At 41.3% G+C, this 22160-nt stretch overlaps 2 protein-coding genes across 2 annotated transcripts in view; one reads left to right on the top strand and one right to left on the bottom strand.

The window, feature by feature from the left end:
• The first annotated feature begins 729 nt into the window (after positions 1-729).
• Positions 730-7555, top strand: CUNH4orf17 (chromosome unknown C4orf17 homolog). Its single transcript, XM_019470551.1, has 8 exons — positions 730-748; positions 2546-2752; positions 3351-3406; positions 4829-4993; positions 5533-5614; positions 6031-6187; positions 6486-6529; positions 7464-7555. The coding sequence occupies exons 1-8, from the start codon at positions 730-732 to the stop codon at positions 7553-7555; spliced, it is 822 nt and encodes a 273-aa protein (XP_019326096.1).
• A 5949-nt stretch (positions 7556-13504) lies between these two features.
• Positions 13505-22160, bottom strand: part of TRMT10A (tRNA methyltransferase 10A) — a 13990-nt gene continuing 5334 nt past the window's right edge. The window contains exons 4-8 of the mRNA XM_009273549.2: positions 20538-20609; positions 19978-20052; positions 18822-18971; positions 17539-17644; positions 13505-13922 (exon numbers count right to left, since the gene is read on the bottom strand). Coding sequence (XP_009271824.1) covers positions 13756-13922; positions 17539-17644; positions 18822-18971; positions 19978-20052; positions 20538-20609 — 570 coding nt within the window. The 3' untranslated portion in view covers positions 13505-13755. The remainder of the gene's footprint in view (positions 13923-17538; positions 17645-18821; positions 18972-19977; positions 20053-20537; positions 20610-22160) is intronic.

The following is a 22160-nucleotide window of genomic DNA, read 5'->3' on the forward strand; positions in this document are numbered from 1 at the left end:
AAAAAAAATTAATGGTAATAACAGCTACTAGTCTATTATTCAACCTCTAAACCCAAAATCTAGAACAGATTCCAAGTATTAAGAGACATGGGACTGCCTCTCTGCATACTCAACCCTTAGTAAAAAGACAGAAACCAAAAAGGCCTGGACATCTCCTTTGCTATCATCACTTGTCCCTGCACTTCTCGTCACAAGTCAGAAAGCAATCCACTCCCCCTGCTTCAATATAGTCTGTTACTACGAAAAGGTGTCTCAGATATGCACGGCAAGGAGTGGCTGAACTCCGGAGCAGAAACTGCAAGGAAGTAAAAGCAGCTGGAAAGTGCCCACAAGCAGCATTAGTTGCCCAAGGTAACTACTTAGGAGTGGAGCAGTAGGTAGCTTTCTTCCACCCTCCTGTCCTTACAGCTTCTCCAAATTGTGTATGGAAGAGGTAAAAATAACAAGAAAAACAGTAATTGAAGTTTCTGCTACCTTTCAGTCTACGTGAGTTCATGTTCTTTACTTCACTTCCAGCGTTTGGCCTCAGGCGATCAGCGGAAGAGCCTACCTGCTCTGCAGAAAGACACTCTGCAAGAGAATAAGAAAGGTTACGCAACAAATACCAATTTCAAGTCAGTGTATGAACCTCAGTTCAACCACAACATGTGGAAGTACAACCGGCGTTACTCTCAGCCTAGCTGCTCAGGGGAAAAGTACTATTTCTCCAGGAACATTCCGCATCCTAGGATGGTCTGTCACATACCAGGTAAGAGTTGTTGAGGGACCACACAGATAGCCTGGACAACTGCCCTAGCAAGCACAAAGAGAAATGTGAGTGTAACGCGATTTTGTTCCAAAAGTACCCGCTGCTCCCGTTTCCTGTTTAAGAGAAGCATTTCATCAAAAAAAGCCGTTACCTTCATTTCAATACACTAAGCATCTTTACCCGTCCTCAGCAATGAATAATCTCAGGTTGGTAACGTAAAGGTTAGCAGCGCTAAATTCTTTACAAGGTACAACTAAAACTATTTCACTAAGACAACTGTCTGGGATTTCTTTTAAGCTAAAATAATTTCTTTCAAGCTAAAATAATTTCTTCCTCTTTCCTTCTGTGCTCACAAGTGTACAGACAGGTTGTCACAATTTTTTTCTCTATTTCACTCTCACCTAAATAATTCTTGTAGCTTTCCAGAAGCAACTTATTACACAATGCAGCATTTAATAACAGTAACCTGGTGCTCTAAAAACACCGTGCTGCTCTGCTGTGTGTTAGATCTAGCTGTGATTACTCTGCCTACACCTGAAAGGAATACAGTCAAAATCACAGTGCCATCTGCATCAGCAGAAGAAATAGTACTTCTAGGGATGGGCTTTTGTTTCAGAAGCTGACCCTGGATGTTTGCACAAAGACATCTTTCTGGCAGCAGCTGAAAGAAAATTGCTGATACACGGCCAGATTTACACTGCAGAAGGCACAGAAGGGTCACGAAGGGGGAAAAAAATCTCTGCCAAGTTCCTTGGAGACGGTTAGAATAAGTAGACAGATATTGCATCAGGATTGGTATTGGTAGTTGATGAGTCTGTAATACAACTTTTGTAAGAAGGGACGAAGGGTGATGCAGGGCCAAATCGGTTCTGAATAAAACTCAATTTCTTGCATCTCAGAAGGGATGCCTTTGAAGGAACAAAGCAAGACTCCTCCTTTCAGATTGACCACCCAGCTTATAATGTACACAATTCTGTGTGTCTGTGTGTGCATATATTTATTTTTATATATATAAAATCTACCTAAAGTAAAAATATAGAATATATAGAAAATAAAGTATGTATTTGTGTGTGTGTGTGTATCTCTTTTTCTAGAACCTGGTAAAAAAGACAAGCTGACCACAGCCAGCAAAGGCCAAAGTCTTACATGGCTTAGCCAGATTAATTTGGTGGATATCTTTGTACTCTCAGCAGAGTAATGCTTAGCTGTAGTTACTTTCTGCTTAATATTTGTCTTATGTCAGATACTAAACAGAATCAAGGTTCTGAAAATCCTCATCAACTACTTAATAGCACTGCTTTTGCCATACTAAATCCAGTTTGACTTACGTTAATGATAAAAATAGTGGTTGTTTATAAAATTCCTTTTACCCTGGCTAAGAAAGGAGGATTCTAGTTCTTCAGTAAATGCTGCAACTCTCATTGAAAACCACAAGCTTTCTAAGAGAGGTGGAAGAATGACACTTATTTCCTGACTTGGCATAGCTAAATGAGCGTGCTTCACCCTACCTGGCCACTCTCCAGATTTTATCTGGAACACTATCACTGTTCAGGCAGTGGTTGATCATACCGTCCTCTGTAACAGACTGCTTATGGCCCTCTGCCATCTATTCAAGTATGCCAAGTTTATTCACTGTTTACACACCATTCCATACGCCCTGTATTATTACATACAAATTTCAGGTTTGATACCTCTGTTTTCCATTCTTCCAGCACAGACCCTCCATGGAGATCACCTGCTAAGTTAACTGTGTGTGTTTATTGTAGTAAAGACTGTATCCTTTGTTTTTTTGCACAGGATTAAACAATGCTCCAGTCTGTGTTGTAAGAAGCAGCTTTTCAAGAGAACACCCATCTGCTAGCAACACAGTCATCCCCAAGCAAGAAGCTGATCAAGAACATGTGCTAACGGGGAAAGCCAGAAGCAATACATCTGCCAACTGCTACCTTCCAAAGCTGGAGGGTTTCAGGCGAAGGGAGCTAGGCACTTCACAGTCTGTGACACGTGAGTAGAGGCACCAAACTGCCGTATTATACAGCAGCAGCAGAGGAACCTGAGCTGTTAAAGGTGCAACTGGGTCTCAGCCAGAGCACTGTGTCATCACAGCTCAGGTCCAGGTAAAGGGAACATAGGGCAATGAACGTACATTTAAAAGGCAAGTATTTCTTCCCTTCTATGTGTGTTAGTCACCACATCTTACAAGATTTCTCCTCGCTAATTACCCTTGCATCTTTATAGCTTTTAGAGATTATATGCTCACTAGACATCTAATAATTTCACAATTATCAGCAATTATTCCATCCGTAAGCAGCATTCTGCAGTAGTGGTTACACTATAGCACTACAAGCATGCATCTATAAAATACACTTTCCCAGATTTTCTTCAGATTTCTTAGACATCTCAGCAAAAAATTGCATTAATGTACTATGTGAGGTAGTAAAAGCAAACAAAAAAGGAAAGAAATACACCCCCTTAGAGATATCTAAAATATGTCTTGTGCATTTTTGTAATTAAAAATGACCCCCACCCCGATATAACATAAGGTGTACCTTATGGCCTTTAATTTTCAATTTGAGAAAACACTCTGCCTGTTGATTTCCAGAAGGACCTGCGGATGTTCCTAAAAGGATTCAAAATAACCCTACTTCATCTGAAAAGGTAAGGGAAAAAAAGACACAGCTCTCTATTTTGGTGCTCTCTCTCTCACTTCTCAACACTGTAACCTGAATTGACAGTCTCAGACTGCTAAGGAGGACAGTGCAGAACCAAAAAGAGGGATGTGAGGATCCCATGTGTAGAACACGAGAGCTTGTAAGGGAGATGGTAGCTTAGATAACTAAGCTATAATTGTATCACTTTCAGCTCTGTAATGTCACTGTGCTTTGCTAGCAAGAAAAACGGTCAAACCCAATGAAGATGGGAATGAAATTCACTTTGTTTCAAACTGCTGGGGAAAAAAGTCACACTATACAATAAACAAGCACAGGAAAAAGCCTCCTCCCCTCATAACACAAAGATTCTTTAGATTACTTACGGCCAACAGTTTTACTTTTGCTGACACTATTTTGTAGAAGCAGCACGCTGGGGTTTAGATCCAACTTTGCAGCTGTGTTCATAAATTCCAGTAGAAGATTCTTTCTGCAATAACTCTTTAGTCTCAAGCTGCAGGCTATCTAATTACTCGTCTCCTCTATTGCGACTGTACGAGAGCTGAGGGCTAAGCTGGTATTCCATTACAAACGGTATCACAAGGAGGATTGCACACTCTTGAGAAAAAGGGAATGCAAGTGTTGCTGCACTGGTACTGGACAGCAGAGGGCACTACGAAGACGTTTGGCAGTAAAGATGCTAAAAATAAGGACTCGCTTTTCTCCTAACTTTTCTATTTTAACTGCGGGGTGCGGGGTGGGGGGGGTCTGTCTAAATGTTGCTCTTTGGTTCCTGAGCTGGGTATAGTAAAGGCCATGCTTTATTTTTACTGTTCACTTATACATGCAGAACACAGTTCTTCAAACTGTATTTACTGTGGTTTGGCTGCAAAATAACTACATTATGGACAGATACCGCCATATAGCCACACTCAGTAAACTACTGTTTCTTAATAGCCGTTAGTTGCCTTTTTTTTTTCCTCTGCACTTACAAACAGAACCTTTTGCCAATCACATTTTGATTCCTGGGCCCTCGATAGACTGGTGAAGCCTACACACAGAGAAATGAAGAGTAGTGGCTCAGCAGCACACTACAAACCCATGATGGAATAGCAAACAGACCACAGAGGTCCAGGTTTAATCCCTTCCTCATCTGATTTCCATCAGTAGCTACCTGGCATCACTTTCATTCTCATCCAATGTTATGCATTATACCATGGATATCTGTTATTATTCTCAGTGACTGTGTATTAGAAGCTGTAACAATTAACCTATAGGTGGTCATATTCAACCGAGTAACAGTTTTAGATGTGTTTTCTGCTGCACACTCTTGCTGGGGACTAGTATTAGCCATATACTTCACATTGCTTTTAACTGCTGCTGAAATGGAGTCAAACCATTCCTTTACACATTGTCTTCTATTTTGGAAAAGCTTCTGAAAAAACAATTCCAAGCCTCTGCAGAACCTGCAAATAGGCAGGGAATCCATGTTGCGCCTCCCACCCAGCCTTCCTCTCCATTCGTCAACTTGCATTACAGTCCTCGCATCCAGGAGAATGTGTATTCTGACCTGCACTACCTGGATCGGAAAATAAAGGTAACACGTGAGCGCTACGGTATATGGCTTCCTATGATGTTACACATTTTTATTTCTATTGAGGATGGTGTGGGACTTTGTTGGTCAGATTTCCCTCCCCCCGCCACCCCAGTGTGGAGTCTACTGACTTTTGTATTTAGGATTTACTCTTGAGCTGCTTTCACCTAACTGGAGGTTGCTATTGGCAATCACTGGGGGAGCAATGCAGCTGGCACACGGGCTGAAACTTGTTCTCTAAAAAACAGCCTGCAAATATTACATATCACACGCAAGGGGCTTTATATGTAGTAAATACTGCTTAGTATTTCCTTCCTGTGTCTCTGAAGTGCTGCGTACACGGCATTAGCTCAACATCACCTTTTGCAGACTGGTGTCCTTAGCTCAGACTGTGGCAAAACTCATGGGACATCTTAGGCTAGGCAATTTGCACAGCTGTAAAACTGCACACTCACACAGCTAGAGCTAAACTAAAACACATGCAAAAACTGCCGCAAATCAGCTTCTCTTCCTTCATGGTAATTATCCTGTACCTCTTCCAGGTGCTGGAAAAACTCAGCAAAATTTTGCAGACAGATTCGCTTACCGAGATCCAAAAATGGCTCACAAGGGCAAGTGAAAAAGGTAACAAACAAATGCATCTGCATCCCTTTCTGAAAAGCACGTGCTCTTGTACATTCGCATAAAACCCTGAAATTCTCATAGACCTGAACTGAGTGGGGTTGCTGAGGTGGAAGGAATAGGATCCAGTGAAGTGTGCTTGGCTCAGCTGTGGCTGCGCTGAGCCGTAAGGTGACAGTACACAGAAATTAGTCACTCAGACCTCAGCGCACTCAGGTTTGGTGCAGGGTGGAAAAACGTGCTCTCCCAGTGGGGCTCTGGGCTGCTGTGGCTGGGGGAAGGCAGAAAGCAAATGAAACATGTCTTTCATGTCCTTAAGCCCTTTGAAAATGAGGTAAGGGAACTCCTGCATTCATCCCTAAACATCCAGAGCAGCAAGTGGGAACTTTAATAACATTTCTGCTACTTTCACATTTCAGAGAAAGACTTTGTGTCCAGTCTGATTTATTCAGAACTGACTGACAAAAGCGAGCTGAATTCTAAGGAAGGTACAGCAGAGAACATGAATAACCCGAGTCCGCTAACGCATCTCCCTCCTCTTCAGAGAGGTCCAGAAAGGGAAATGAATTGGTCCAGGTAAAATCTGCAATGAGGTTGCTAGGATTAGGGATAAGCTAAACCTCATAACCAGAAATTTTTGCTTTCTCCTCCTGTGAAAAATGCAACTTTGTGATTGAAGTTTATTATGCACAGCCTTAATCAAAAATGCTCCTAACTACAAACAACTCCACACTCTTTGATATAAATGTAGTTATTACAGGAGCATCACAAAGTTTTAGGAGCACTTGAAACCCCTTTGAGAAAAACCTCCTGTATATTGCAGTGCACAGTTTATACCAGTTGTAAAGTTAGACATTCTTTCTTTTTCACTCAGGTCTTCGGCTAAAGAATCACTGGCAAGTCAAAACATGAAACAGGGTAAGTAATGGAAATTATAAATGTTAAGACACCATGTGTCTAGGATGCTAGTCACCAAACAGCACAGGGACTGTGAATGTTCAGAAGCTCTAACTTATGCCTTTGCAGCAGGACCCAAATTAGAATCATAGAATTCAGTGACAATACAAGAAATGACATTTAGAACCTGAATTTAAGTTCTCTAAGATCTAGATACCCAAGACCCTCTATTCTTGCAGCCACTCAATTGGTTTCTCTTGATATGACATTCATGTAAATCTTCTCCTAACTGGTGCAACTCAGAAATACAGCAAGGTGAGGGACGTGTACAACTCCATGTGCCTCTTGCTAGAAAGAACGTAGCAGCAAGAGGTACTGATTTAATCTCTTCCCTAAAATCTGCTCCTGTAAGTTATACACAAGCTGAAACTCCTTGTGCCAACGAACTTTGGGATTCGCCCTCATCTAACATATCTCCCTCACTTTGCAGGCTAAATCAGGCTTTCTCAGACTTTTTCAGCTACCAAAGCCCACTTTTGCATCCTCTACCCAGTCAGGGCAAGCCAACAATACTGGCACTCCCAAGAAACACCACTATCACCTCTTCGTGTCCCTTCTGAAGCACGCAGAGGCAACAAAAGTCAGTCCCAGAGTATGTTACCATTTTAACAAAGCCATTCATGCCAGCTCTAATGCTACCAGCATTCACTATTGTTTGTAACTCTACTGGAGGAGTGGGTGAAGGGTAATCTTACATAAGAACAAGAAGGAAAAAGAAGAAACCTCCAAAGCAACAACTTCTGCTCTTCAAAGTGGTGTCCAGGGAGGCTTCTTTGCTAAAGAGTGGATGTGCTTCTATACTCTCAGCTGCGTATGGAACAAAGCCAAACCAGTCTAACACAATCCTAAGCCTAGCCTGATAATATACAGCTTGCTTTTTCAAAATGTTTTCCAGAAAGGAAGAAAGAACGTCTTCTGCTCTCAGCGCTGAGAAACAGAGATCCAGCACGAGCAGACATGCTGTTCCGAGGGAAGAACTGCAACTGAGAGTGTGCTATGGAAACAAGAGACCATCCCGCCTTCACACTCTAGCAGAAGTCTCACCTGTGCCACAGACACCCCCAAACAACAAATATCCCCTTTCCAGTAGAGGCCCCCTATTGAGAGGCACCAAAGCATCTCCCAGTCACTTTCACATATAGAAATATGTAATCTTAGCACTTATATTATAAAGCTATCTGTTCAGACTCCCTGTTATATAAAATAATTTTATGCTCATTATATTTAGTCCTCAAGTGACTCAACCAAACCATGCTGCATAGGTACAAGTGAGCTAAGCGAAAAAAAAGGACAGAGGCAACATTTTCTGGCATCAGATTCATCTTTTTCCGTGACTCAGCCAGGCCTGCACAAAGAGCTCTTGTGTGCAGACTTGACTCCACAGTCACAGACATACTGGGGTAAGAAGAGGGGCACACACACATTATCTGCAGAGATGCACGTCAAGCCCCAGGCACTGGGAAGAAAAAAGACCCTGGATTTTCAAACTCTGGCCTGCAGAGTAACTGCAGATGTCTGCCTCACAGCAAGCTAGAATTTGCTTCCATAGCTCTCATTATTAGCAGAGAAGCATCACAAATTGTAGTACCCAATGTGGGGGGGACGACAGGATACGGCTGGGACGGGACGACACCAAACAAGTATTAAAACCACCATGCAAACCTCAAGCCATTGAAATAGAGGCCAACAATGACAGAAATGTACCTGGCCCTTTTTCAGGTCTTGTGAGTGAACTGTGAAAGCAGAATAATTGGGGTTTATCTGTTTTAAACATACCTCTGTCAATTTATTCTCACAAAACCAAAGAAAGGTGATAAATCAGCCCTACTTCCGTTTATTTTCCAGAGCAAGATTATTCAGTGCAGACAGGCTCATTCAAAACATCTGGCTGTTTGAGGGGGAAGGAGAGAAATCCTGCTAGCACAGCGTTAAGGAAAGAGGAGCTTAGCTCAGAGCAGAGCTCAGTGTACTCTTTCAAAGAGCCCCTGCCTTCACTTCAAATCATGTTTACTGTAGTAACAACTACCGCCTCCATTCCCGTTTCCCGCTGCAGGAGAGGAGTATGCGAAGACCTGGGGAACAATCTCAGCTCTGCTTTCTCTTGGGGCTCACTCACTGCTGCACATAAGCAGCCAGGTAGAGTGCCGGATGAAGCAGGCTGGTAGGCGTGAAGTAACCTGTAGCCGCAGATCAATGGAGAGAGTACTTGTGAATGGCTGGCAGGCAGCCAGTCACCCAGAGCGATTACTCAGGTCCACCTGCCAACTCAGGCCACAGATGCAGAAACTCATTTGTACAAAATGATTTAAATGGGTATCAATTTCCCAGATATGTAATTTCTATAGAGCTGTATGAGAGTATGAGCCTGCAGGCTGCAGTAAATGGGAGCGGAGCTGGAGAGGAGCTGGCAGTGCTTTGAAACTTCCCTTGTGTCTTAGGTGTAAATACTACAAAGTCAGCTGGAAACCAAACTGGAAACCAAGTGAACTGGAAACCAAACAGCAGGGTTGAGTGACCACACACTGATTGAGCTGCGGTAATGATTTATTGAATGGGCCAGATACTTGACCAAATGCTTTTGGGCCATACTCAGATTGCCTTAATTCCATATAAATCTCTGTCCTGAGTGTTTCTTATCAGCTGTCTCTCAGCATCATGCTGCGTTAGCTGAGCCTGAAAAACTTAATTACGTCTCAGAGGCCTTAGAGGCTCACTACTGAACAGAATCAAAATGAAAGCAACCATGTTAACATAGTCTTTCAAGAGCACAGTTATATTTCCTCCATGAAGCTGACAGGTTACTGAGCAAACATGTTAGAGCCAGAAGGGCAATAGTTTGCAAGGATAGTTACAATCAATTGCATCTTCTCAGTCATTTCCCTTCCCAAAGCATCTGTTACTTTACTTGCTAGATGTCTGAAAGCAAAGCTCCCTCAAGGGCACTTCACCCATCCTAGTAGTAAAGTAAGAACAAGGTTATGTTCAACGTGTGAACTGCAAGATCAGAATTAAAGTTATGTTGGGAAGTGCCTCAGATATGTAGCAACCTGTCGATCCAACCTGTACTTTGCCATTCCCCAATACAAATGTTGCCCAGTCAAGTTTTCATCCTAAGCTTAAGTTGTGCATGTGTCCTCCGATGCCTTCCTTGATCCTACCTGTCTGCTTTATCAGTGACCTGGATTCTCTAGCAGGAGAAGCCGAAGCAGATTCTTACAATCATGTCAGGGCGCAGCAGGGACGGAGAAACTCTTAAGACTACTCTGGCGAGGCAGCTGCATTTCTACGTCCTCTAATAAAATTAGATGCCCCATCTTCTGAACTATCACTTGTCCCTACCCCCAACAGCTGGGAGTCTGCAGTCTTTAGGATCTGTCTGCTGTTACTGAGAAGGTTTGGATAGCACACCAATTTTAAATGGTCATGCATCCATGTCAAGTATTTCTAAATGCTTCATGAAGTGCTCGGGTTGCAAACCAGCATTTCTCTGCAAGTATTTATTTCTATCCTTCTTCAGAGAGGTTATCCTGTCACTGCAGATCTGGCCCGTTCAATAAATATGTAAAGTCTTTGCACTGTGCAGTGAACACAGAAATAAGTATGAGTTATGCACTTTAGCATGGTAACTAAATATGGGCAGGTTTTCAGAGCTTTCAGAAAAAAACAGAGCTGAGCTCAGGTAGCTGCGCCGCCATTTAAAACAATTTCATTAAGCAGTTAAGAATAAAATGCATTAGAATAACATTGACTATTATCAACTCTACTCTATAACTTATTCACTGTAGGTAAGTAAAGTAACACTTTAGCTCTATCTGACAATGGCAGGAAGCCAGAAGAAACACACTAACAGCGTTCTCCAAAGAAAATAAATCATGTCATACACCTGGACTGCACAATTTAATCAGGGTGAACCATCTTCCCCAACCCGCCCCCCACCAGTTTTATATTAAACAACAGGAAAAAATATATAACAGATATTCCCTGCATCAAGATAAGAAGAGATTAAACATACTGAAAAGCCAAATGCCAGATGCAGGATGCCTAGAGGCCCCTGACTACAATTAAACGAACTTGAAAGCCACACTCAGACTCCCATGATTTCTCACAAATCCCACGATACAGATTTCCGGTCACTTTACTGTTTTCAAACAGTTGCCCATTGCTGCAGAGGTAGGAGGTACTACTTGGGAAGTCCATGCCCCTCTTCACAGAGGCAGCCAGGGACACTCAGGGGTTAAAAAAAAAATGACACAGCATATGAAACACATCAGAGTATGTATTTCAGGATCACAGCGAAATACAGCACAAGACCAAGACCGCTCGGGATGCTTTTCCCAGGGATGTCAGCAAATGGCCACCCTACTAGCCTCCACTTTCACGCTGCAAAAAGAAGCTGGAAAGGCAGGAGGACTACCTTCCTGGTCTGTCATGAGGAGTTGTGGCATCATGGCAGGGACTGGAGATGTCACAAATGGCACAAGCCCTCTTGCTTTTACAAGCTACTCTCTCAGACTCTCTCACAAATAGGTTTCAGTTTCTCACACTTGATCTGATGCTGGGGTGATTTTCATGTGCTCCAACCAACTCAGCTGTTTTCATCAATAAATTTACATTGAACTCATTGCAAGAATGGCCCTTCAGGGCTTCTTGAATCGTCACTTTTCCCTGAGGACTTCTGCATAGCTGCAGCCTGCTGCCTGAAAGTGAATCACCACTTTACTCTAGCATGATCGTGTCTAGTGCTGGTGATTCCACCAATAAACAGCCAAGCATCTAAAGCATTTAGAAAAGGGTTAGAAATCTTATCGGTGCGAATCCAGGTCCCCCAAGAACAGCCTTTTCTAGATGGCTGCAGAACTGTAGGATACTGAAAGGCTGCGGATGGCAGCAGCAGTCAGACGGCTGTGCCCATCGAAACCCCAGTCTACTCTTGCTTACTGCTCTATCTCACCGGTTAACACATCCTGAGGACAGCATCCTGTAGAGACAGCTCATGACAACAGGCATGAACTTCAGCCTGGTATGACCTGATTAGGTTAGCACAGAGAAAACATAAACAGCAGCAATGGCAATTACTGGCTAAAGCACCAGTGAGGACAGGAAGACCAGGTGATCGAGACAAGCAACGCGTATGAACAGGCAACAGCTAGTCACCAAGCTGCTGTGACATTGTGGAGTTAGCACTAGGAGCCTCCCAAGAGCAGCATGACAGACCATCTTTTTCTTCTGCCTATTTCTCCATAGACAGGTAAGCTTCGGATTTGCAACCACTTGATTTAAAAACATGTGCATGGGTGTGTGCGTTTACACACACATACACACACCTTACATCTAATTTCACTAGTGAAGATGTAAGACAGGCTTACATGTTGCAAGCATGTTGCAAGCTGCATGCTTCCTTCACGCCACAAAAATGCTCTGTCAGCAAAACAATTCCGTAAGATGCTTTTGGACCCTTTCCAAATGTCTCCAAAGTCCCTGGTTTGTCTATGCAACCTGCTCTTGAACTCTCCAGCCTGCGTAAATGAGGCACATGTATGAAATGGTCTTAAGAAAACCTTAGAGAGACTGAAGAGTCTTAGATCAGGTTTAATAGGTGCTATGTGCATTAACACGCAGAACCTCAGCTGTAAAGATGTAACTCCTTGTAATTTTACTGCTTTACACATTTATATCAGCAAATCAGTGTAATACATGGTGGGTATACTTATGCTGCAGTTTTTGTTACAGAAATAAAAACAGCAATGCTTTTATGAAAAAGCTGATCTAGCTTCTGGAACAAAAGCAATCACATTTTTGTAAAGCATAACAAAACCCCCCACATTACTTGAGCAACAAACCACAATCCATACTTTTAACCATAGAAAAGTTTCTTCTGTTATTTAACAAGTATAGAGGGAAGCGCACTGAGTGTATAAAGTCATAACCAGTTGGTTGCCAACCCTTTACAGACCATAGGGACTAGTCACCATTTGAAAGCAGTAATAACAGAGGGAGGAATACAAATGGATACAAGCTAAGTCATACTTGGATCAGGCCTCTGATTCAAGCTCAGCAAAGATGAACAGTTATAATGACGTGTTCTTAAGCTGTTCAGCCAACCTATGTGAAAGCTGCACTTGTTCAGGAGCTGCAGCTACCTGCCTAGTCCCTACAGAAGAAAGGGATGGGGCAGGCTCACAGGAGTGAAGTGAAGCCACACTTCCAAGGCGTCCATTTCAGTACTCTGAAAAAGCACTTCAGTCAGTTAGAAATAAGTTGAATCAGAACTTCCAGCCAAGACTGAGACTATGACTTTTTTTTTTTAAAGGAAAAATATTTGACAGACAATACAATACATACAGGATCATGTGATAAAACAGGTATACTGAAACTGAGTGACTTGTAAGAAAGAGTTTCTGTCTCCGGTATTGTTCTGAGACCGTGTGATAAATTTTGCTAAGAGGATCAAGAAGTAATCAAAAGTGATTGTGTCACCTCAACTCAACATGCACCATGTACCAACCAAGGCACACAATTTGCACTTGTGCAGACATCCATCCCACTCAAACTGAAGTATAAAGCACTGGCTTAACCCAACACTTGCATTTCATCTACTGACCCCAGCTAACTAAACACAGTATATAAATCAGTGTGGCTCAGCTGATAAAGGCAGTTCAGTTGCTTGTGATTGTCTGTTGAGATGCTCAGGAAAATTAGAATTTTTGTTTGTTTTGAGTGTTCATGCACACTTTGCAACAGGCACTAGTGGTACATGTTTTGAGGTCACAGGAACGCTTGTCATTCACTACTTTTAAGAAAACTTAGAGCAGAAGTGGAGAAGAATGCATACATTAAAATAGTAACTACTAATGCTCTTGGGTAATACACCCAACTTGGTATGTATAAAAGAAATATTTAAAAAAAAAAATTAAATAGCTTCCTTGGGAAACAAAATAAATTCTGCATTTGCCATTAATTTATTTTTTAAAAAAAGCTATTAATATGGAAGTTTCAGGGTAAAAAACTGCATTTGTCTTCACCCTTCATGTCCAGAAACAGCTCTGGGCCAACTATGGATCTACCGAGCACTGAGACAATTCAGTATCGCAAGGGGAGCAGGTGGTCTTTGGAGTGTAACTACTTTACGTCCCAGTTTTATCGCATGAACTGCATGTCTCATTTTTCCCATCGTCTCGTTCTGAAGCCTAGTCGCCATCCGAGTCATTGTCTTCATCTTCTTTTTCAGATGGAGCATGTTTGGACAAATCATTGGCTTCTCCCAAAGGAACAGCCCCTTTCCGCTGTGGCAAGACACTGAAAAAGGCCTCCTTCCAGTCTCTCTTCTCCAGGTATGCAAGGATGATCTCAAACACTGCAATGTCAAGAAAGACCATCAGCTCTTTTACAGGGAGATAAGTGAACTGCTGATAGGAACACACCCCCAAATCCATCTTTACAGAGGTTTACATGCATTTGGTTGTGGCATCCTCAGAGTAAAGCTGATGAAGTACAGGCAGAAGCAGACAAGGCAATTTCTGCTACTGCTGCAGTCTAAAACCAAGCACACTTTGAGTCTCCAGTTGCGAGACTCAAATAACCAGTGCTTTTCTGCAGCGGCTCCAGTTTGAAATAATTTCTCTCAGGGACAGAGAGAAATGTCCCCCCAGTACTTCACGTCTCACCTGTGCCTTCTATACAGGCACTAATGCTTTCCCAGGTTTGACAGGAATGGGTGGATGCTGTGGATGCACTTTAACAATGACTTTGTCCCCTCCCTAACATACGGAGAGCCCAAAGTCTTCCTAAAACTCACTATAATTAGCTCTTTCATTTCCATCTGAGCCTACGGCAAAAATCCTTATTAGTCTCCAATTCTGTGACCCTTTCTTGCTGTTTCTATTATGCTAACCATACAGTCACCCTACTCCTCCTGTTTCAGCTCCCAAATTTTCCCTGATTGACAAGAGCTCCAAATTGCATTATATGCAAAATTCATTGGCAAATTCTTATTTAGAAAAATCCCAGGCTATCCAAAAAACTTCTCAACACAGACTGTGGCTCAGCAGTAGCAGGGGAGGCAGGAGGAGGCCCTGTGGCTGGTGAGTAAGCCAGACTTGGATGACAAATCTGGGACAGAGGGGTGGCTCCTCAAGCTTGGGGCTACAGGCATAGTGCTAACACTGCCGGAGAATGCTGACTTCAAAGGATGCACCCAGCACAACCGTTCTCAATGCCAAGCGACAGCATATGAGAAAGGATCAAAGGAGCTGTGCAGGGAAAAAAAAGGTTACAGAGAGTTAGGCAGGCGTTCAGAAAGGGAGGAACAGCAGGGATCTCATACTCACTGAGGGTCAAGTTACAGAAAAGTGTCACATTTACTAGAGGCTTCCTGGATCCAGGTTTACTGGAGAGCCAGCTGCTCTCTGTGACACTGGTATTGAAAAGTTGGCCACTTTACTAAGCAGGTTATTCACCTGAAACGTACTGTGAAGGTATGAGCTCTCAAAGGACTATATTAATATCACTGTAAGTTACTGCAGAAAGCATCTGTGGCAAAAATGCTGCCTTAAGAGACAAGAAGAGTATAAGGAGCACGTTTCTTCTCCTTTGTTTTGGAACTTCTTTATCTGCATAGTAAAAACAGAACTGATGGAAAAAGAGTGGCTTCCACACGAGAACAGAGGCTTCTATGATGGGCTGCAATAGCAACAAAAATATTACGCAAGGACAGAAAAAGGCAGTGGGAACAGTTGGTAGACATCGTTGTAGACTAGAATGGAGCAATATGGTCCCTGTAACATACATTACAAAGTATTAATGTTGGGATGCAAACATGAACAGAAGGAAACAAACTCTCTCAGCTACACTTGCAGTTGTGTTTTGCAATACAGTGTTTTACACAGATCTCAAATCTTCCAAGTTTTAAAATTCCAGATCGAGTTAAAAAAAAAGTCTCATCTTACACCTTGTCAGTTTTCTAGCATCAGGTATTTCACACATACGTGTGTTCCTCATGCCGTTTTAACATGGCAATACAGGCACTGAACTGCCTGTGGAAATACATGGAGGCTTGATCCCAAGAGAGAAGGATTCTAAATAAATAAATAAGTAAAAAGCAACAAGCCAATTCCGCTGTTAACAATGCGGTCAATCTCCCACCACCAGAGGGCCCTTTTAATTAAAGTGCTTCAAAGACTGACAAGGCAGTTCAGAAAGTTTCTTCTTCTACAGGACTTTCCAAATACACACCTATCAAAAGTAGTTCCACAGGGACCAGGCAGGTCCCACAGTCTCATCTGGCGAGCCCCATACTGTTTTCTACTAGCTTCAGCTTCTGCACCGAGGGTGGGAACCCAGAGGCCAGAATAACCAAGTCAAAACAGAAAGGGTGAGCGATTACACAGTTACACAAAGCAGTGAGGTGGATGTATTCACAGCAAAATACAAAAACCTCAGTGCAAATATCCTTCTCGCCTACACAAAATTTATAACATGAGATTTGAGAGGCAGCTTGATTCTACCCACCTTACTCATGCCAAGTAGCATCTCCCATAAAAGCTGTCTTTTTGGATTTAGGTTGTAAGCTATTAGGGTTAGAATATACACCAGAGCCTTAATTACAACTGTTAAAGGTACCTCTACTTTTGGTGGTGGTGGAGTTGTGTTTATTTTCCTGCCCAAAAACCTTAAGCAAAATACTGCTATAGTATAATCTTTACCTTAAAAAGGGTCTTGTGTGTTAAGAGCCTTTCAGCTGCAATTTGAAAATGTTTTAGAAGGGCAAGGGAAGACAAGCTCACACAAAATGAAATCTCGCCAACTAAATTGCAGTGGAATCAATGCCTAAAAGTCTGGCACAAGAAACATGCACAAGACCATAAAGCAGATAAATTCAAGCCTCAATGTAAGTGATCCAATTTATACCCAGTGCCCAAACACGTAGAAGAAAGCCTCCAGAAATGTTGACGCTAGAGGTCAGTATGAGATTATCGCAGAAAAACTCCAGTAGAAAGCTACAGCTATCACAACTTTTGATGGATAACACATAAAGTCATATTCTTGTCTATATAAAGCAACATTTAAAGATCAAGTTTTAGAAACATGCAAAGTCTTACAAATACATGGGGTTTGATAATTTTTAATTCCAGTGATATGCTATATTCTCGTCCACGTTTAAATAATCTTTATTATCATGCAAATACACACCTCATCAATCAATAGCATTTTAAGAAAATAAAGTTATCATTGAGCAATGTGTTACATAATAAAATAAACTTGAAATAAAGCAAGGTAAGATAAAATAAAAGAACCTGAAGTGGGGCAAAATAAAGACTTAGACACCATGTCAAAAATTTCCATAAAGGTCTGAGTAGGCTCCATTTTGCATGGATTTTTGTTTAATGACACTGAAAGTTAATCTAATAATAAAACTGAAAGTTTAAAAGGAGTGGTATTCAAGACTTGGTTAAGCAATTGTATACTTCGGTCAGAACCAGGAAACCAGGTAAAAATACAGTTATGAAAGCTCAGCAGCTGGAGTACTGCTCATATCAAATGAGGCGAGTCTACAGGTACCTAAGCAGTTACTGCTGAACGAAGCTGTCCAAAGAGGTGAAAACATCACATACATTTACCCTCTCCTGGGATAAAATACATGGGATAGTTTCCAACATTTCACTCACTTATACTTTAAGCCTGGAAACAAGACCAGGATGGTAAGAATGCCAGAATTACTCATGGGACAAGTCAACAGAATAGGAGGTGCACTTCTAAGTGGCTAAGACACCATCCTTTACATTCAACCATATCTAAAATATTTAAAGGTCAGGGCAATTACTGTATCCCAAAGGCAACTAGATTCAAGAAATATCAACATAATAAAATAAGAATTGGGTATCTGCACTACAATGCACATTTTGAGGGTTCAAATTCTGAATATCGCAGGTATATTCTATAATAATGTCATTATTTTGTGATTTAAAACTTACCATGATTGACAGCTAACACTTTCCGACTGTTCATCTTGACAAAGTTTCCAAGCGGGAGCTGTGCATGACCAATTCCCTGCTCTACAGCTTTTTTGTAAGTAATTCCCTGTGGGAAAGATACCAAAACAACTGGACTGAGAATCACCATTTCAGATCAGCCCATACAGATTACTACAAGTACCATTTTATGGCAAGAGTTTTGCCAGTGCTGCCATGGTCTTGCTTTAGAAGATATTTACAAAAAGAAACTTACCCCGGTTAGGCAGTACCTGTTTCAAGGGCTACCTTTGGAAAAATTACTACTCTGAATATATGTCACACTGTGATGTATGGTCAAAAGGATCGTAAAACTGGTTCATGCAGCTGCAGCTCTAGAACGTGTCAGCCATAGCCTGTTTTAAAGGCGAGTTTATGCTTAAGTACAAAGTTACTCAGCTTGCAGTAACTGGGTGTTTTTTGAGAGGAAGAGTAAAGGACAAAGAAATTTTGTTTGCTTTTTTAAACCTGGCAACTCCTGTGCCCAAGATGGGCAAAAAAACCCCTTTAAAACTGTGTAAACACTTTATACCATAATGACTATATAAAGGATCTGCTTTAGCTACCTCCTAGCCTTTAACTGTGGACTAACTGCTGAAGTATCATTTGGTAAGGCTTAAGATCCATCCCTTTTTTTAGCACCACATTGAAATATTAAACATGGCACCAGAAATTACATAGGAGTGTCTCTGAAGAAAAGCAGTAACAGTGCTTTAATTTCCCAGCCAAATTCTCTATGACATTCCAGGTCCACACACCACGATCCCACATACAGGTATGGAACCAGATCCCTGAGGCATGCGTGTTACTTAGGCAAATTCTCCTGACAAGCAAACTTATTAAAAAAGGACATCCAAGATTCAAGTGCTGTTCTTCATCTATATTTGGGCACATGCACATACAAGCACGTGCACACACACACACACAAGTGCATGAACAGAAACCAAACCCTTCTGTCTGAAAATACGGCCCTCAGTAAGCTGAGCAGCGTTATTAATTCCATTCCTATATTTAAAATGAAAAGATAAAATCCTAAAAAGCTCAGCATGTCTGCACTCTGGAACACAAGCCACTGCTACCACCGCAAGTTTTTTTCCCATTTCTTCAAAATTTTTTTGAACCAAGTCTTTTTTGAAGAAGTTTTCTTGTTATTTATTTTTGTTAGTTTACACATGAACAGCATTAATGTCAAATAAGGTGCCAAAAAAAAAAAAGAAGATATGTAAAGAAACGGACCTACAGTTTACCTTGTGGTGATTGTGATCCACCAGTCCTCCAATCACATAGGCTTTCTTCTCATCAAGCTCACTGAGAACGTCTGGGGAATCTGAGGTAAGATATACTAGGTCTTCTTTCTTTATTAGCTCACTATAGTGCTCTGGTCTAATTTGGATATCCTCAAAAAAAGGTAGTTAAAAGAAGTTACATTCAACTGATTAATTGCTGGGCAAGCTTTACAGACCCAAGATGGAACCAGCAAAAATAAATCCAATAGTATGCAGTCATTCCACATCCCTCATTCATGTTTAAGTACGTAGCACAGTGCAGATTGACTTCTGCATAAATAATCCACAGTCCCTACAGCACTGACTTGCAAAAATCATCAGGAAATTTTCTGAAACCCCGGAAGAACTTTACAAATCCTTCAGTTCTTGTGATTCCCTTCAAATGTTACCATATTTCTCCTAGGAATCCAAATAATTTTCAAGTCCACCTTTCTGAAAGAAGTGAAAGCAGAAGTAAATGCTTAGTTAACATTACTTGTTTGATAAGAGAGGTTTATGCTATGCTTTTGCAAAGCAGCTATCGCACAAGACATGCTGAAAGTAGAACTGGTTTTATTTATGCAAAGTGCTCTTCATTTGAAGTTGTTGGAATACTGGTTTAACAGGGAGTCGCAAGGAAAACCACATGAGTTTGACCATAAGACAAGCTACTTCTCTAAAGAACACTTCAGTGTTGAGAGGCAACATAATGGAAGTGAAGGTGCACACAAGAGAATCACATGACGACTTCAAAGTCTTATTTTTTGCCAAGAAAAAAAGAGCAGTCAAGACAGACGACTGTCAGAAATGCCTAAATCAAGTAGTCTTGCTTAGTCTATCAGAGAATGGAATCTGTTCAATAAAAACAGATGAAAACGGGTATGTGTGGAGTTTTTCAAGTAAAAATCAAATCTAGATTCAGGACAAGCAGTCTTTGGCTTATTGAAGTTAAATTAATTAAAAGCACAAAGACCCACACTATTTCTAATATGCTATTGCTATTTCTAATATGCTATTGCTCTGACGTCTTAGAAAAACCCACGTGGAAAAAGCACAGGTCCTTCACAACTAACAACCTAGTTAGCAACTATAATCGAGATTTCTTTTTCTCTTTTTACAGAAATAGTCAATTATTCACCTTCCAGTTCACCCATCCTTTGTCATTTTCATTCATGTTGCTCTTCAACTGTCCCCCATGGCTGGTCAAGTAAAACTTCAAAAAGAACAAACAAGAGGTACAAAATACTGAAACGTCAATATACCTATCTGTTTCCTCTCTGTACAAAACTTTTCCTACCCTTAACTATTAGCTAAAACTCTTAATTATTTTTTAGCTGAAAGCGGTACTAAGACCATATTCCTACAGTTAGTGACACATTTAAAAGACAAATACGCACTTACAGTCACTTTTTTTTTTTAAATCTGTCACAGATAAAACTGAGTATCAACAGTATTTTAGTGGCACGCCAGTACCTCGCACTCTTCATCTGCACACACATACTTTTTCATATATACAGGGATTTTTATAACATGTGGGTTGAAAATTAATCTCTTACAATAGAAGTAATTTTTCTTATTAAAAAGAGGCAACTTAAATATTTTTTTTCTGCTACAGTTCTCACCGCTTGGGTCACAGCTGCCTTTCTCATATGCTTTGTACATGACAATACAGTCAGTGCTCAGTTTGTTTAAACATACCTGCACAGGATGAAATGCTTTGCGGTTTTCTGCATAACATCTCTGAATTTGCTTGTGAAGCTTCTTAACATCCTGTATACAACACAATTTGGTTTTTACATAGTCCTTCAGACAGACCACCACAAAATGCTTTAGCATGAGCCAGTCAGAAGCTAAAGAGAGAAAAAGGAAGCTTTTAACTGGCAAAAGTGACTACTGAGAGAGTGTGGACATCAGACCCTGAGAGAAAAAACAGCCACTATGAAGGGATTATGCTGACAAGGAAACACATGCATCTTCCACAAAAGTGTATTTAGACACCTCTATGCACGTGCTTGATTTGCATTATTCTAGGAAACAAACAAAACAAATAAGCAAAAATCACTGAGATTTAATTACACATAATAACATACTCAAAATTAATCTCAGGAATCAAGCAAATTTATCACTGTGACAATAATCAGTCTTTCACCCATGGGAAAACCCTGAGAATATACAGTTTATATTTAAGAAAATTAAATATGCATAATTAACCTGAAGAACCCCAGAACAATGCAAATAATTTAGGGGCTGGCTCCAGCATTTTGACCTGACAATTTGGACAACAGTTAACTAGCACTACTTAAAATGCAGCAGACTTAATTTTTAGCCGATTACGTTTTTTGTAAGGTACATTACATAGCTTTATTCTCAGTGCCCCAAAAGCAGTGTGTTGTAAATAGAACTGATTCCCATTTTAAAATGAAACATCATTATATTGCTTTGATTCATGTAGTGCTTTGAGAATGTTTTGATATCTCCGAAGGATTTCAAGTAAATAGACTTTATCGCTACAATATTGCAATGCAAGTTTTTACACACACTAGAGAAAGCATCTAATTAACCCCATTGCTAAAGGCCACGACCATCTTAACTTACAACACTTCACCCTTCCTAAACAGCTGCAGAAGTGCCAGGTTTTATATCAGGCCTAACAGGGGCTCTGCCTGACCAAGGAAGGAAACGTGTTTTACAAAGGATGAAGCTCAGCAGGAAATGCCCGGCCAGCATCTCCAAAACTATCAAGGAGGTCCTCTGGTCTCCTCTGGGGCACTGCTGAAGGGCTCCTCAGGGAACCAAGTTCCAAAATGCCAACTGGAGCTTCCCCAAAATTTTATGGTGAGCGGCACTAGCCTCTATTAGTGCTATACATGCTCTGCATTACACTCAATGAGCAGCCAGATGGGCTTTGCAAAAGCTTGAATTCAAGCAGTCTTGCAGGGCAGTGAAGGCCCTGGCAGAGGCAGAACGGTTCAGGGTAACAGGGAAGGGAGAGGTCTGCCTCAGAAACTCAACAGCCTCTTACAGGAGGCTGCAGATTAACATACTTTCCTTGCAGAGTTAGAATCACAGATGGGCTTTGCAAAAGCTTGAATTCAAGCAGTCTTGCAGGGCAGTGAAGGCCCTGGCAGAGGCAGAACGGTTCAGGGTAACAGGGAAGGGAGAGGTCTGCCTCAGAAACTCAACAGCCTCTTACAGGAGGCTGCAGATTAACATACTTTCCTTGCAGAGTTAGAATCACAGAAGCATAGAATCATTGAGGTTGGAAAAGACCTCTAAGATCATCGAGTCCAACCGTCAACCCAACACCACCATGCCCACTAA

This window comes from Aptenodytes forsteri, unplaced genomic scaffold (assembly GCF_000699145.1).
Source record: "Aptenodytes forsteri isolate BGI_AS27 unplaced genomic scaffold, ASM69914v1 Scaffold93, whole genome shotgun sequence".
NCBI classification, from domain to species: Eukaryota; Metazoa; Chordata; class Aves; order Sphenisciformes; family Spheniscidae; genus Aptenodytes; species Aptenodytes forsteri.

What these genes read in the sequence shown, in the direction of transcription:
- CUNH4orf17 (XM_019470551.1), top strand. An exon ending in CACTTCACAGTCTGTGACAC is followed by an intron (nt 2,753 to 3,350) that starts GTGAGTAGAGGC and finishes GTTGATTTCCAG; the next exon opens with AAGGACCTGCGGATGTTCCT. An exon ending in AAGTCAAAACATGAAACAGG is followed by an intron (nt 6,530 to 7,463) that starts GTAAGTAATGGA and finishes AATGTTTTCCAG; the next exon opens with AAAGGAAGAAAGAACGTCTT.